The 18379-nt window shown below is 34.8% G+C and overlaps 1 protein-coding gene across 2 annotated transcripts in view; it reads right to left on the minus strand.

Moving 5' to 3' along the window:
- Positions 1-16604, minus strand: part of LOC138703270 (zinc finger protein 79-like) — a 61456-nt gene extending 44852 nt beyond the window's left edge. The window contains exon 1 of one of the 2 annotated variants that reach the window (XM_069831014.1): positions 16562-16604. In XM_069831014.1, coding sequence (XP_069687115.1) covers positions 16562-16593 — 32 coding nt within the window. In that variant the 5' untranslated portion in view covers positions 16594-16604. Of the gene's footprint in view, positions 1-16097; positions 16334-16561 lie in introns of those variants that run through there. The other variant, XM_069831015.1, reaches the window with a different exon arrangement.
- Positions 16605-18379: the final 1775 nt, after the last annotated feature.

Genomic DNA, 18379 nt, shown 5'->3' on the forward strand with positions numbered 1-18379 from the left:
AAGTGTGTGCTGAGATCAACACTCAACAAGAAGAAAACATATAAGAAGAGTGGCTTAAGTACCACATGTGTAATGAAGTTCAGTGACAAGAGTGAAAATTCAAGTGATTCTGGAAGTGAATATGAAGGTAAGCGTAGTGACTGTTAGTAATATCAATCAAATTCTAAATATAATGGAAAAAAGATTAGAGGAGTCTAGTAAAATGTGAAGTGAGTCGATAGGGACGAAGATAATAAGCAAAATGTGTGGTGGGGAAGACGAACTAGGATAGCGAAACACAGTATGAAGAAAACAAGTGAGATAAGAATGTAATCAACGATGAGTGGAATTAGTGGTCAGTGAACTAGTGAAAAAAACAGATCTAATAACGAATCTTTTAGGCAAGGGTGAAGAAAGGATTACTTACTTACAACTGGCTTTTAAGGAACCTGCAGGTTCATTGCTGCCCTCACATAAGCCCGCCATTGGTACTAACCTGAGCAAGATTAATCCAGTCCCTGCCATCATATCCCACCTGCCTCAAATCTATTTTAATATTATCCTCCCATCTACACCTTGGCCTCCCCAAAGGTCTTTTCTCTCAGGTCTCCCAACTAACACTCTACATGCATTTTTAGATTCACCCATACGTGCTACATGTCCTGGTCATCTCAAACGTCTGGATTTAATGTTCCTATTATGCCAGGTGAAGAATACAATCAGTGCAGTTCTGCGTTGTGTAACTTTCTCCATTCTCCTGTAACTTCATCCCTCTTAGCCCCAAATGTTTTTCTAAGCACCTTATTCTCGAACACCCTTACCTCTGTTCCTCTCTCAAAGTGAGAATCTAAGTTTCACAACCATACAGAACAACCAGTAATATAATTGTTTTATAAATTCTAACTTTCAGCTTCTTTGAGAGCAGACGGGATGATAAAAGCTTCTCAACCGAATAATAATAGGTATTTCCCATATTTATTCTGTGCTTAATTTACCTACGCGTACCACAGCTGGCAGCATGGGGGGGTGGGAGGGGAGAGGTGAAATATGAGAATGGCATGAATAGCTGAGATGTAAAACACTGCATGATTAGACAAAATTTATAAATAAAGCCCTGTATCTCAGCCCATTAATGATATAAAATCTCTATTTCTTCACCTCATTGTTTAATTAGATTTTACAGTTAAAATAGGTAGATAAACAAAAACTGTTTACTGTGATTGGTCGTCCTAAATCCTTTCGTGCTAGGGTTGCTGAGCCAGTACACGTTTACTAACTTCAACTTCCCCAAAATGCTTTCAACTCCATAGTTCAGCTTGTAATAATATATGCTCCTTTTATAGCTTAAATTTATTATGAGGATGGGATTTTCGTTTTTGACAATAGCTATTAAATGGCTACTGTTGTAGTCTCAGGGTAATGAGCAAACCTCATAACCCGTGACTATGCTCGAGCACGGGTTCGAATTCCACTTGGGTCGAATAACTGGGCTTGTTATACACTATTTTTTCTCTCAGTAGCAGTCTAACTTGAAGGTAACATTAGGCATTGAGCATCAATATTTTATCGAGTCTTTCAAATATGAATCATGGTAGTCAACCTCTTCATAATGTGTGTGAGAAAACTGGATTCAATTAAAGTGGAATGCAAGAAATGTACAAAATGTTGTGAATGTGGAATAACAAATGTCCAAAATACAGCGAGGCAATGTCTGAAAGCCCACAGAAAAGTCTGCACCCGAACTTTTGCTAGAGGTCCTAACTACTGCCACGTCTAGAGAGTTTCAGTTGCAAGCTCTAATTCCTATTCAACTGTGCCCGTGGATAAGTGTACCCTCCTCATCGCCTGAGACAGTTTCAACACTGAATCATCAATCACTTTAAGTTCCAAAACTTTCATGGTTAAACAATAGAGCTAACCATTTCTAGGCAGAATGAATGTCTCCACAAGGCAGCAAATAAATCTTACTATTACAAAGGTTTTCTATGATTGTAATATTCCATTTAGTATGGTAGAATCAGTGCATTTTAAAAGCTCCTTTCAAAAATGCGACCTGCCTATAAACTCTTCCTAATTAGCTTTTGAACGAAATATACGACGAAGTTAGTAAAACATAATCAATACCAGAAAAGACTTGGTCTTGCTCATAAATGCGACCGAGCACGAGCACTGCTCATTTGGTCTCAAATTTTGTTAATACTACTGTATCTTCTTTTTATATTGCTTGTATTATTTTATTTGTATTTCTCTTTGTTTTGTTTTGTTTTGTAATTATATTTCTTTATTCTGTATATTTGAAATAAATAAATAAATTGAAATTGTAAAAAAAAAAAAAAAAAAAAAAAAAAATTGAACTGAACAACATAAAAAATATTGTAACACTTCTTCACAATCCATGTAGAAATAGTGGCAAATCTGAAAGTGTTTTCTTTCCTTGATACTTTTAATATGTAAGGTTCACCAGAACGTAAAGCAATCTGTGATGTGATCGGTAAAGCTAGCTTAATAAAGATATGATGTGACTGTTTATTGTACAATTTTAGACAATGCCAATAACACAAGTAAAATGGGCAAAAACGACAGTGTATGGTATTCTTCTTGCAATGCCCATGCTGATAATCTTTCAGCTAGAGATCTTCTCCCAAAAAATATTGTATCTCTGTGAACCTAGTGTTAAGCTCTTTCAAGCAATATGATCGAGAACACCGATTAACAGAAAATGGTGGTTCTAAAATATGTCTCACTGCAGGCATTAAGCTCAGGAATGTATTCAATTAAGTTCCTCCTCTGGAAAACTGCCTTCTCAAGGAAGTTTAAACTATTAGTAAATTACGCGTAATTTAAGAACAATATGTAACAAGTAAATTAGCTTGTCAACCCTGGTTATCACAATATGGATTTGGCTTCCATTCTGAAGTTCTCATTCTTGTTGATGATGATGGTGAGAAGGAAGAGGAGAAAAAGAGAGGACGAGGAAGTGGAAAAGAAGAGAAAGAGGTCGAGAAGGAAGTAAACAAAAAAATGGAAAATAATTAAATATATTTTTTGTGTAGGCCTACTTAAATTGAAAGATTAAAAACTATATATATAGAAGAATTAGAATGCATTTAGAAAGGACAACATGTGAATAATAAGGAATATCCTGACATAGATATTTACAATCCTAAAGAGATCATGCACAAAGGACAACAATACATCGAATGAAGAGATCAATAGCAATAGACACTTTAAGAATAATAAATAAGCCAACTGCTATATAAACCATGAAATTAAATTGCCAGTAATGACAGTGCTGCTGCTGATGTTCTTGACCATACATGTTCAAAGTTTTAAAAAACAAAGGAATTGCTATACCGGTATTAAACTTATGTTAAATGTGCACTTATGTATCAACTTGTTCAATGTTGGCCATGTTATGACTACGAATGTGATGTCGTGCTGTAGCCTGTCTTTCTCGTTAGCCACGGTTCTTATATATACATATATGGGGGAACTGAGGTGATTACTGAAATTAATTTCAGTCAAGTTACCAATTTCAGCCAATTTTGATCTTTTACTTCATATTCATTCATTCATTCATTCATTCATTCATTCATTCAGTTCTGCCCAATAGCAGATCTTTCCTATTTTCTACCTTCCTCTTTATCTCCTGACTTCATACAATGTTAATATCCATATACTTATTTTATTGCCTCTTTTCTGGAGATATAAAACAAGGATATCCTCTCTCACCCCTCCTATTCAATATTTATATGAATGCAATAGTACAGGAATTTAGAAACTCAAGACATGGTCATATAACTACAAATCGAAATTTGTGTCTTGACGTACTGACTTTTGCAGATGGATTTGGTTTTGTTAGCCACTTCGGAAGATGATTTAGAACGATCAGTCTACAGTTTTAAATTAGTAGCTGATAAATATTGCATGGAAATATCCACGGAAAAAAAAAAAAACAAAAAAACAAAAAAACAAAAAAACCAAAAATTATGGCATTCTGCGGTAAAGAACTTGTACGAAGCAAAATTTGTATAAATGGTAACATTTTAGAAAGAGTTAATGAATTCAATTATCTTGGTTTCAAGCTTTCTTTTCTACCTCATCTAGATATCTCACAAAAAAAAAAATTAATTCAATAAATCCGCAGACATTATCGACAGTATAATGAAACCTTCTTTAGTCCAGAAACATACCCGCACTCATCTGTACAAGATCTTAGCAAGATCTGTCCTCTGTTATGGCAGCAAAGCTTGGACCTTGCGAAAAAGCGATGAAAAGAGAATTACTGCTAGTGAAATGAAGTTCAAGTGCCAACAGCAGGATACACTAAATGGGATCATAAAAGAAATGAAGACATCATACAAGAATTGTACTGCAGTAGGCTATATTCTTCAATATCAAGACAACCGACTTCACCATGTAAAGTGTATCCCTAGAACAAGTATTCTTCAAGTGATCTTGAACTACAAACCAACAGGGAAAAGATCATTGAGTCGCCCTGTGAAAAGATGGTGGGAAAACTTTTGTAGACCGGAACAGCCTTCTAGGAAGATGTTAGGAAGATGATGATGAAATATTTAATAAAATATGCTCCTTCATTATCTTCAGAGAAAAATCTACACCCAGACAAATGAGTAGACAAACCTACTAACAGACGATATCCATTTACAATAACTTTCAAGGCATTCATGGTATCCAGAGTGATGAAAACATGTAACTACTTAATTAATTTACGAAAATTTGCCGTAGCTTGGTTCAATTCCTACCTTCACGAATGCCAACAATGTGCATCAAACAGTGGTCGTTCTTCCAATTGGCATACCGTAAATGTCGAAATCCCTCAAGACTCGGTTCTTGGGCCATTACTTTTTACGTTTTACATAAATGACATAACAAAGGTCTTAAAATATTCTAGATACCACCTAAACACTGATGACTTACAACTTTACATTCACTCCCGAATAATTATTATTTTCGTGTTCGATACAGTGGCTAGATCTATTTTGTTTAATGCTTCTGCAGCTCAATGGGCCAAAAATTTGGAATCAGACTAAATCCAGACAAATTACAAGCTATAATAATGGGACATTACATTTAACTACGTATCATAAAACATAATTCATAAACTAGGCTATATTCTTACTGGTAACAGTTATCAGGAATTTTATAACAACATTATCCAATGGCAATAGGCAATGCTGGACATTCTGATTTAGATGTTTCATGTTTGAAATAGCGAAAATTGTTATCTGGATGTACTTTTCATAAATATGGCCAATGCAAACTATAAATCATTAAATAACTTGCATATTACTATTGGTGAATTTCATGAAAATATATACCCAGAGTGAAAATTTTGAAGTATTGTGTTAAGCTGGTAACAGTAAAATAATGTTGTCTAGACATTGAAGCTTCCAGAAACATATGACATAGTTCTAAATTTTGAACACAGTTGACAACACTGTTGTGAGATTGGAGGAAAGTGTCATCGAACTGAAGTATTGAAGATTATACCCAGAATAAAACCATGTAAAACGTTTATAAGAGATAAAAGTAAATATTGCTTACCATAATAACTTTAAATATAACTTTTTCTTCACACTGAACTGAAAAGTTAGTTAGTTAGTTTAGGCAAAGAATGCATGAAATAAAATTAATTGTTTAACTAAGCTTTGGTTGTCGCGTAAGTCACAAAAATTTGTGAATTTTCAGATTCTAGGCATAATGCTTAGAGGTAATCCCTTGTAAATTATCATGTTCTTTTATTAGTGAGAATAAAGTTATAAAATATATTATTCCTAACTTTAGATACTTTGTTTTCAATGTAATAATTTTTTATTAACCTGTCGTGTAAGTCACACTGAATTTCACAGTTCCTTTCAGCTACTTTTAATTTTTTTATTTCTGCAGTAAAGTATGATACTTCATTTACATGAAAAGAAGAGACAAAAACAAACATCAGAACTTTGCCAGAGGTAAAATGCCTCAAACAGCAGCAGAACGGAAGAGAAAAGGGATTGAAAGGCTGAGAAAAGAGGGAAACTACGAAGAGTTTAAAAGGAAAGAAACCAATATCCAAAGACAGAGAATAGAGAAAAGGAAGAGTTTAATAACCTTTGTGAGAAAGAACAGAGGAAGAAACGTAGAATAGAGCAAAGGTCACATAGAGAGAAAAAGAAGATGCAAACTCCTGCTTTGTCTTCCGCAGTCGCATCTGCATCAAAAAGCTATATGTGACCTTGTTCATTCGGAAAAGCTGTAGCAAGGGCAAAGAGTGGCCTTCCTCATAGCCCTCGAAAATGTGTTGCAGTTGTAGCTAAACTAGCAATGGACATTGTTCCGGCAATTGTTGCTACACCGAGGACTGCCAGATCACAATGCAGCAAGAGAGCAATTACAGAAGATGTTAAAGCTGCTGTTACAGCTTTCTATAACAATAACAGCATGTCCTGTCAAATACCTGGGACCAAGGATTATGTCATCATTCATTCAGAAGGTGAAAAAGAGAAGGTACAAAAGCGGTACCTGTTCCTTACTGTGAGTGAAACCTACAAAGAGTTTCAAAACAATTACCCAGAATTTAAAATTGAATTGACAAGATTTAGTGAACTTGGTCCACAACACACTCCTGAACATTTATGCCTCTGTATTTATTATGGGAACATAACACTGCTACTTACATCATTACCAGAAATGTCTAGGAGCATACCAGATTTTATACAAAATGTTGTATGCGATGAGAACGAAATTAAGTACATGATGTCTGTGGCACTGCTAGAAAGTTTTACCATTACATACTTAATATATTTTCAGAAGATATTAGAGATGATGATAGTATTAACATTTCAGGAAGATTCTAAGAAACGAGTGAACATAGGGAACTGGATTTTGGTACCATTCCCTGGGAAAAAGAAAAAAAAAACTGTGAAACACTTTGCAGGAAATATGGTAAATAAATTTGAAAAGAAAAAAAAAATGAAGTTACTTTCTTAAGATATGATGCAGAAACCTCTAAATTTCACTGCCAGTGAAGGATGATGAGTCTGTAGGAAAAGAAAAAAATTAAAGCAGTACTACTACAGCCAAGTTTTGATAACAGGCTTAAATATTCTATCAATTTTGATTTCAAGAATATAATTTTAGGCTAGTGATATGTAAATGTTGCAAGAAAAGTCATAAGTTTTGTTATATTGTATGGAGTTACACATTATTTGGCAAGAAAAGTCATTAGTTTGAACTATATAGTGTGGAGTTATACTTTATATTAGCTTGTTATGTTGCACAGAGATATAACTATATTATCTTCATTTCATTTATTCTTTGTATATGGACACAGAAACAAACAGAAGGTTGAGAATATTATGTTTGTAAGTCTTATGTGTGTAAGTACCTTGACAAGTCGTGTAAGTCACAATATACCTGTCGTGTAAGTCACAGCATATTTTGAGGAACAAACGGTAAAACAATGTTCAAAATTTAATTTCCTTGCCATTGCAATTCACTTCATCATCACTGAATAACCCTCATAATTTTCATTCAAATAAAAGAGTAGAAATTGTGAAATTATAGTAGGTAATGCAATCTTCATGTCTTTTGTTGTCATGTAAGTCACATTATGACAAAATATTATAATTATGTTACCTCATGTGCGATGTAAATTTTTCAACAAACAATTTGTACAACTCTGATGTATAATAGTTGCATTTGTACAAGATTTTGAACCATTAAACACATCTCCTGGCATATTTTTTGCAAACAAAGTCTATTAAGTGTTTCCATTGTCGTGTAAGTCACACGTGAAATTCATCTATTGTATAATTTGTGCAATTTGAACAGATAAAATAAAATGTTTTAAGTTCCTGTGGAACAATATTGCTTTTTATACAGTTATTGAAAATCTAAAATATTAATATAAAAACTATAAGTGACCTGCTGTAATATAGGAAAAAAAACGGAGCAAAATATTTTTCTCTAACAAGTTTCGGGAGCACTTCCAAACAGGGGCAGTGGCATTTCCCCTAAGGTTAGAACCCAGTTTAGGTGTGTGTGTATTAATCGAAAAAATGTCATATAAAATGCGTCCTATTCTCAATATTTTCTAGCCCCTAATTTTCGATTAACACACACACACCTAAACTGAGCTCTAACCTTAGAGGAAATATCACTGCCCCTGTTCGGAAGCGCGCCCCAAGTTTCTTAACATTTTATCCAAACAGAGCACCTGGATATTCTTCCTTCTTTCAATCAGCAATTATGTTATCCTAAACCTGATAATTAGTGTTCCCTTGCAAAAGAAAAAACATTCTCCAAAAGTTCAGCAGATAAGTTAAACATCCTTTGCTGGGAATGTATCCTGCAAAAGAGAATTCTTTTTCTACAAGAGCAGTGGAAAACAAACTTGTATTATACCTGACAAATGCTTGTTTCACTACTGGACAATTGTCTAAAGTACTGAGGATTTTCTCTTTATCATTTAAAAATTGTATGAGCCCAAATTCCACAATAAATAATTACTTTTCTTTTTGCTTTTCAATGTCTATTGTACTTATTGTTGAGTTGAAAAAAAACAAAATGTATTTTGAATAAGCTATTTTAAATACAAAATACATTAACTTTATGTATTTCAATAATAAATACGAAATACTTTCAAAAATCCTATCGAATTACAAAAGACAAATTACTGCCCAACCTGCAAGTAGAGAAGGAGAAGAGCGAGTCAAACAGAATCAGATGAAGGCTGTCATGAGCCCCTGTGCTAATATAAAAGTTAAATTAATTTCTTAATTTCTAGAAGACACCATTAAATGGTTTTGCAAGAATTCTTAAGTAGTACTAACAATTCTCTGAATTTCGTTGACTACTCACTAGGTCAAATATTTTATTAGATTCAAGATTTAATTATTACTGTACTATTTCTAAGTGATATTATGTTAAGAAAGTATATACATCATTTTCAACAGTTAAATATTGTATTAAGTTAGTACTTTTATTGTTTTTTGTTGTTTAGTCAACTGTTCAAAGCCAGGCTTGAAGGATGGCCAGTTCCTTTCCCCCTCCATTGCATACATTACTGACTAGTAACATATTACACAATCAGACTTCAGAATATGTTACCATTAAAACTCAAAATCCGTCAAAACCGATTTCTACTAGTAAAAACTAGTTTTAAAAATGTAGATAAATAGAAAGCGAGTTTTCGTAAGACCTAGAATCAGTGACAGGTTAAGTTTGGTTTGTTTAGGCTTTTATCAAACAAAAAGCTAAACAAACCAAATCTAATTATCACCATTTAATTCGAGAAAAATTCGTTCCGGCACTGGGAATCGAACCCGGGACCTCTCAGTTCTACGCGCTGAGTGCTCTTTCCAACTGAGCTATGCCGGGACATGATCCACGGTGCCGGCCGAACTCCTCTCGTAATGTTTTACGGCCTTACTACCTGCACTTTAGACAATGTAAGTCATACATGCAGGAGCGCATATTTAAATGGCTTTATGGCCATATTCAACATCAGTTAGTGAAAACTGCTAACAGTTAATACATCACATATTCATTATATATGAGGTCTCGCCTACCTCACTGAATATTACACGACTACTATGAAGTAGCCAATGTGTATTATCACCATTTAATTCGAGAACAATTCGTTCCGGCACCGGGAATCGATGTTGAATATGGCCATAAAGTCATTTAAATATGCGCTCCTGCATGTATGACTTACATTGTCTAAAGTGCAGGTAGTAAGGCCATAAAACATTACGAGAGGAGTTCGGCCGGCACAGTGGATCGTGTCCCGGCATAGCTCAGTTGGAAAGAGCACTGAGCGCGTAGAGCTGAGAGGTCCCGGGTTCGATTCCAGGTGCCAAAACGAATTTTTCTCGAATTAAATGGTGATAATCAGGGAACGGATTTATATGGACTAAAAATATATGAAATATGTAAATATATATGTAGTTATTTTTACCAAAATATGGAATTAAATATGGATTTTTACCAAAATATGGAATTAAATATGGACTTAAAATTATAAAAAAATTACTATGTACGTTAAATATTGGTACATTTTAATCAAACTAAACAAAAAATATAATGGACGTACCTTATCTTCCAATGTAGTTTCAACAAAACACAATTTTTATTGTCTGTTACCATAACAATAGGTTACAAACATTTCTTTCAAGTGCTGAAAAGTGAATCTTCTTCTATTGTCTCTGAGGATAGATTTATACTGACTAAAAGAGCGTTCGACGTCACAAGAAGTAACTGGTACATAATTCAATTTCACAATGTCTGCTGGGGATAAGTCCAAGTTAATCTTCACTGTTGATTCACCACTCATCACAGCAACAACCTTTTGTAGTTCTTCATATCCAGGGTTTTTTGAAAGTACAGTGTCCACCTTAGCTCTTACTGCATCTGCAACTTTACCTCTACCACGATTCAGTTGTTCCACAGTACTATTTATAATTTCAAAACTTTCAGATAGTGAAAGGTGCCTATTTTGGAGACTTTTGAGCGTTTTTATGATGCATGAAAATGTATGCTGAATGTGAGCTAAGTCATTCTTCACACTTATGTCACAGGTAACTGTTTTCGCAGTATCAATTGAGACTGCATCTTCAGAGTCCAATGCAAGGAGAACATTGTTAATAGAGTCTATATGTTCGGCATAATATTCAACTGCTTCTAGCCATGTACCCCATCTAGTTAAAATTGGCTTTGGTGGCAATGGAATTTCAGGGTACATTTCTTTCAACACGTTAACTCTACTGGGAGCTTTGAGAAATACTTTTTTCACTGATGAAATCAACAAATCTACTTTAGGGAAATTGTCTCTGACCACTTCTGCCACACGATGAAATGCATGCGCCACACAAGTAAAATGAGTCAATTTAGGATATACAACAGATAATGCTTGTCCAGCTTTGACCATATAAGGGGCAGCATCGCTAATAAAGAATAACACATTATCGTACATAATACCCTTTGGCCACAGGATACCCATAGCTTCGTTGAACAGTTTAACTATAGTTTTGTTATTGCACTTTTCTAGAACATCACAATGTAAAAGAATTCGTTCAGAATATTGTTCACTTAACAAACCGATAACTACATTACCAACAAGTCTACCTTCTTTGTCGGGAGTCTCATCAATGGAAACCCAAATTGAACTATCTTTAATTTCATCTCTTATCTTCTGTATTGTCTCATCGTAGATGGATGGAGCATACGTCTTCCTAAGTGTTGACTCATCCGGGATTGTATGTTGAGTATATTTTTCAAGGAATTCCCTGAAGACCTTATTCTTTAGTTTGTAGAGAGGAATATCAGCAGAGATGAGAGAACGGCACAGGTCGATGTTAAACTCAGATCTTACATTCGATGTTGTTGGTTGTGTTAAAAACAATTGTCTCTGCTTGGAATTTAGTTGTTTGTTGGCCTGATGTTTACTAGTTGTAATGTGTTGTTGCACCAGGAACTTTTGTGTAGATGATACTGCACACTGACACAAATTACAAAATAATATTTTATTGTCAGTTGATAAACCATCTTCTTTAAATTCTGAAATGTAACTTGTTAGTTTTGATTTTAAATTGACTGAATGACGTACTTTTGGCATATTTACCGTCTTTATAGTATGATTTACAAAACTGAACCTATGTGTACTCTGACTGGCATTTAACTGTTGAGCTGCACAACTGAAGTCTGTTAAAAATTTTAAATTAAATTAATACAGTTTTGTAACTTACTTTCCCATTGTTGATAGGACTGCTAATTTTCAAATAACTCTGATGTTAAAGGGATTACTGAACATGTGTTTAAATCTCTATTGTTGAAATGTATTTTTAAAAGTTAATGGAATTTTGTTTTGTTTTATTGTTAAACCTAATATAATATGGACTGTTTTATATGAAATATGGAAAATATATGGAAATTAACGAAAATATGTACTAAACTCTAAAATATGGAAAAATATGGAAAATAAAAGTAGGATTTTTCAACCCTACACATTGTGAAACATAAATATAATGCAAAATATAAATTATATTAGCTTTATAAGTAAATATGTATTTACATATAAATCCTTTCCCTGGTGATAATACACATTGGCTACTTCATAGTAGTCGTGTAATATTCAGTAAGGTAGGCGAGACCTGATATATAATGAATATGTGATGTAAACCAAATCTAACTTGCCATTGATTCGATCTTATGAAAACTCGCTTTCTAGCTACCTACATTTGCTTGAATTAGTTTTTACTAGTTGAAATTGGTTTTGACGGATTTCAGGTTTTAACTGTAACATATACAAACAACAAGGGACACCCTGTCCATAAGAGCTGCAGAGCTGCAGCACTCCCTGCTTTGACAGGAAAATAAAAATAATATTTATTTTAATTTGTACAAGAATTGTTACAGCTTTTATCGGTAAATTGCATTATATTTCACCTGGCCGGGAATATGTACTAATATCTTATGCATTATCTTTTTGCACGTCGACTGTACTGGAATTGACACTGGATTCAAAGTCGTCCTGGGATCTGCAGGGTGGGACAGATCATAGAGTGTGTCTTGCTAGGTCAGAGGGTAGAGAGGTGAAGGGAAGCAGAGGGAAACTGCCACTGTTTAAAACCCATATTTCCCTGCAGTGGCTTGGAGAGCCAGGCGACAAGGGAAGATCTTTCCTCCCCTCCCACACCACTATTGTAATGCTACGTCAAATGGATTCTCTATTCCCTTGAAACTTAATGACAAAATTTTTATTTTCTCTTCACATACTTATTGTTGTAGAATATTATCGAGTTAATATAACGAAATTAATATTCTCTTTTGCCTTATTATTACGTATATATCCAGCCTCCAGCAGAACCTAATATTTGCCTTAACTCAAAATAATTGCACGAGTATAATCCCTTTGATATAGCACGTAAAATACGAAAGAGACTTCTTTTTCCAGTTTTAGAAAATTGTTGACTATCAGTATATCTGAGTGTTGCTTTGGTGTGACGTTTTAGTACCGTAACTTAACCAGTGCAAATGTGCAAGCATGAGTGTGTGTGAATTACAGAATATTAATTTTATTTTTCTCAACTTTCCCTTGCGGAGGAAATTGATGTAATGAAGTGAAATTAAGGGGTCATTCGTTACCCGACTTAAATCTTACTCAAGCTTCATCCAGCCGAAATAGTGCATGTATGTAAGGAAGTATAACAATGAAATTTACGCTGAGCATTTGTGGTTGCTTCCTCTTTGGTGGTGATACTGCATAGACTAGGAGTGGTGTGACAGATTTAGGACATTTGCCCCTAAAAATTAAAAAAGCACGAATCTTCGCAATCTCACCTGAAAAATGTTGTTTCATTGGCTATGTTAAGCAAAACTAATATTGCTGCGCAATTAAGTGAAACGAACAGAACAAACATTCTCAAACATAATCAATAAGTGAGAAAAAATCGTGAAATTATTTTTTTAAATATTGATTGTATCAAATTTTGTGGCCAATATGAACTTCCCCTTAGGGGACATGATAAAAAAAAATTTGAAGGACTCTGGTGTGTTTCGTGGGTTGCTACAGTCCATGAATAATCTAAACGAGCCTCTCAAACATCATTTGGAACATGCCACTGTTTAAAGGTAATTCTAAGACAATTCAGAATGAACTGGTAGATTCCAAGTTGAGTGTCTGTCGATCAGAAATTCAGACTGAAATCGATGGTATTAGTTTTTTTTTTTTTTTAAGCGATTAGCAAATGATGCCGCAGACATCTCCCAACTAAGTCAGAAAGTTTCGGTTTTTCGATATGTAGTGCATTTATTTTTGTCCTATACTTATTAGTAATGGTATCAAGAAGTGAAATTTGTATGTACCAAAATCTACTGCAGCTCTCCCAATCCACAAGTTCACGAGCCTCCACTGCAAACAACTATTCTTCGGCCAACACATATCATCAAGTGTGATGTACTGTCTGATAATAGCAACCAGAACCTCAATCAGAGATAAACTTTTATTATATTGATGTCAAAACTCTTCATTAAGATACAGCCTACTCATCTGTTTTCTGAAAATCAATCTTGAAATATTTCACTCTCATTGGTTTGTTATGATAAAACACAGCATACGTTTATATAAAGAAAACAATCTTCGTAAAACATTATCACGTTATTCATGCGGTAAGATGGGAAATAAATTACTTGAAAACAGACTTCAATAACGGCCAAAGGATGCATTAAGTTTTCTGTCAAATTGATTGCCAGGACTTACCCAGGGGTAAAAATGAAAGCAGTCGAAGCATGATGCTGACACCAACACTTCATTCTGGTGTCAAGGTCATGAAAACATGGAGCTCTAATTCCAAAACCCCCATATGTCTTCATGGCATGTAAAGAGGACACCTTTATCTATTCATTTTTACTACCCTAGCCTATATTATTGATGCAAGTTATAGGATTACTCTCTGAACATATTCTATACTTGTGCTCTCTAAAAACAAGCAGATCTGTCAATATTGCCTATCCAAAGCATAAACATTCGCAACTAAAAAAACTGGAGTAATATTTTAATAGCAGCTTCAGGAAAGAGATCCATTTTAACATGAAAGGCCTCACTGGTAAAGCAGTATAGGTACTCCTTACTGAAGGAGTTTGTGCCAATAAAATATAACAAAACTACAATCCAAACATATCGAAGACTTGTTTACTTCATTTTGTCAAAGCTGCATTTTACTTCATAATTCATAGGTACCAATAATCAAATCCATTTCCCTCATGGATCTGTTTCCCTCCCTGTAGAAAACGACTGAATTCAACAGTGATCTGAGCTATCAAAATGTACGAAAATCCAACATTACCAGCACAGAATAAAGCAGAGTATGGGTATTAAATGTTACAGAATTAAAAGGAAGTTTAGAATAATATAAGTTCAGCAGTTCAACATTCTTATTGTATTCCAAGTGGCAATTTTTCCCCCTCTTATGGCTATTATCTACAGAGAAACTGAAAAGTAGTACTTCAAATAACGGGATCAAATATGAAATATTATTTCGTGGGAAAAACGTAATACGGCGAAAGCTAAGCTCCGCCCGCGACCCCTTTCCACTTTTCCCCTACAAGCTCACCATACACTCTACGTGATAGGCTAGTGTTGTGTCGAATGCACATTTCATGTGGGTGGGGATAACTTCCCCTACTGGCGTTCGCCGTATTACGTTTTCGCCTATTTCGTGAATGTACATAATGACATCTACCTCTCATTAAACCCAATTCCTTCCTACTGCCTTGGCTCTTATAACTTGTTTTCTAAATGCACATGGCAGGTTTTGGTACTAACAATGTTGTAACCTCTGCTGTATATCTCAGCAATGCTTGACTGCACTGCATCTTATTCCACCTCTTCTCTTTCGGTCCTAGACTTCATTCACAACACATCAGCGCTCCAAGCTCAACTGCATTTAGAAAACGAACGAGTAACAACAAGCTTTCCAACTTCCCTTTTTTCTTAGCAAACTTGACAATGATTTCATATTTTCGCATTTAGAGTTATTAGCGTTATTAGCAAATGTATTGGCTAATAACTTTGATAAGTTCAATGAGATTCATTAATAAATTAAAAGTACAGAAGAATAATTCGACCAGGCATTGTGTTAGAGAATGAATTAAATCGAGGAATATTAAGGCATGCGCTAGACAGCAGTAGGAAATACAGAGTTCCTTCCAATGCAGACCGGTCCCAGGTAGTGATGTTTCGTCAAGTTTAATGACGGTAGTGCGTAGCGCCCATCCTGAGGAAGCGAAGGGATAAAGGGTGGAGTGGGACGGGTCTGTATGGGAAGCGTACATGAATTTGTCCGTACGTCGGCGTATGACCACTCGCCGCCCGCTAACAGATTTTGTTTTGGAATGGGACCGGTCTGCATAGGAACTCTCTGTACATTCATGTAGGTATGTCTTACTACTGCCTCTGACACTAGTTGGAATTTTACAGCTATTAATTGCTTAGAAGTATAGGCCTATGATTAAGTTGAAAGAAGTATGCATTTAGTTCCGATTTAACCGAAGTTATAGGTTAATTACGTTAATAATAATTTGAATATCTATCAGCTTGATCCTTAGACACTAACTTTGTTCACGGGAAGCACTATTTAATACAATCCGGATTAGCTTCCTGCAGCAGCAAAACAGCAAATAGACATCAATTGTCGATCAACGATTCAACGATGTCACATAAAGGAGAGTTTCACACATTCATTGCAGACATATTAATTACACTAATTTTGATAGCACTACAATCTTATAATATGCGAGAAAATAAAAACTTCGGCTTATATACAAAAGCTTTCTGCTACTTTTTTTTATTTTGGCGTAGAAATATATAAGCATTACCAACAACTTATACAAGAAATAGAAAAATCCCTCTTCACACGAATTATTCCAAACTTGAATTAAAATGTAGTCCCATATCACAAGAAGGAACGGATATGAAAATACACATCCTACAGTATATGAAAGGTAATGTTCCTGAGACAATAGTATTGTACAAAGCATGTTTTATATTCAATTCTTTCCATAAATATTTCTTTCATACCATTTTCGAGCATGCAAACAAATAACAGCCATTTTGAGAGACATCTGCGATGGCAGGAGAAGTCAGTGTTGACAATTTAAAATCTTTCGTGTATGTAAGGTTAGTTGAGGATGGGCGGGAATTTTGAAGTAACGTGATGCATTGGCGTGAAGAGAACGTACGAGTCAATGCGCTTAGTGTGAGCATTATATTATATGATATAATATAAATAGCATTATAATATAATTAGTAATAGCTATTGGTAATATAATAATATTTAAGTTATGCCTATGTAGATTGAGTTCACTAGTCTGCAGATCTGGAGAGTACATCCCAAACCCTGACACTCCGGGATCTGACAGCAGTATCATGAATAAGTGTTGTCAGGCCTACTGATTTTGCAATAGATCTTCCGTTTTCTTTTTATAAATCTACTGATCTACTATACTTCTGGAAATAAAAAAAATAGACAAATCTATCCTTTATCCTTTCGCAGCTTATTTTGAACAAAATCTTTATTGAAATGCAATATGAATGGAAGTCTTCTTTAAATAAGCAAGCATAGAGTTACCATAAAACGTAATAAAATATTTATGAGCGCACTACACACCTACCCCAACATCAAAATCACTGTCCACGTTTTTCTAGCTGGGAATGTCTGACAAAAGGACATCTCTCTCCTTTGATATGTTGCAGGTTGCTGCTGGTTTTCTTAAAACTTTTGCAGAAAGTTTTTTGAATTCCCTTAAACAAGCATGCAGAGATACCATAAAGTGTGCCGAATTATTTTTAATTATCGCTTCTTTGGAAAAGTTTTTCCATTAAATTTCAAAGATTCGAATTTTCAGAATAGACAGTGTGACAATAACTGTAATAAGAAAACTCGGGTATTACAATAATGTATTGGTATAATATAATGCCCTCACTCTTTTCTTCATCCACACTGCCTCAGAAGACAAAATTGTTAGCATCCTAAATTAAAATAGGCTCACTGAATAAGTTATAACTGCTTTACTGTGTTAATATTTTGGTAAATTACCTGACTGACTAGTTTCGACGTGGTGTCCATCATTGTTCGAAGTCTAGTGACGTCCAGTGCTATCTTCCAGGCTATACTTATAAGTTATGTCTTGAGTTTGTTTTACTCATTTCAATGTTCTGGAACACGAAATTGCAAAAAAGAAAAGCCCCAAATTCATAATTTGAGATCCAGTGTTGTTTTTACCTTGTGCACTATCCTCACTTATTATGTTAAACCCGAACATTTAAGGTCAGCAGAGATCGAAAAATTCGAGCACCAGGACTCACGAGTCAGAGTGCTGCAGAACAGCACTTACAGCCGGTTTATATTCGACCGGTTGAAGATCAACCGGTGAGGTTGGACATTCGTTCGAATATCTGGCCTTGAAGCGGTTGCGCCTGGCTAGACAGAACCACAGATATAGAGGACAGAATACCAACTCATACAGGAACTCTGATGACATTTTGTAACTACACAAATTGAGTAATTGAAGGAAATTTACTTTTCCTAATTAAAAAAAGGGTTAGCTTGAAATTCTTTGGAAAATATTTGGGGCTAAGAGAAATGAAGTTACAGGAGAATGGAGATAGTTACACAACGCAATGCATGCATTGTATTCTTCACCTGACATAATTAAGAACATTAAATCCAGACGTTTGAGATGGGCAGGGCATGTAGCACGTACGGGTGAGTCCAGAAATGCATATAGAGTGTTAGCTGGGAGGTTTGAGGGAAAAAGACCTTTGAGAAGGCCGAGACTTATATGGGAGGATAATATTAAAATGGATTTGAGGGAAATGGGATACGATGGTAGAGAC

The sequence above is a fragment of the Periplaneta americana genome, chromosome 7, assembly GCF_040183065.1.
Source record: "Periplaneta americana isolate PAMFEO1 chromosome 7, P.americana_PAMFEO1_priV1, whole genome shotgun sequence".
Taxonomy (NCBI): Eukaryota; Metazoa; Arthropoda; class Insecta; order Blattodea; family Blattidae; genus Periplaneta; species Periplaneta americana.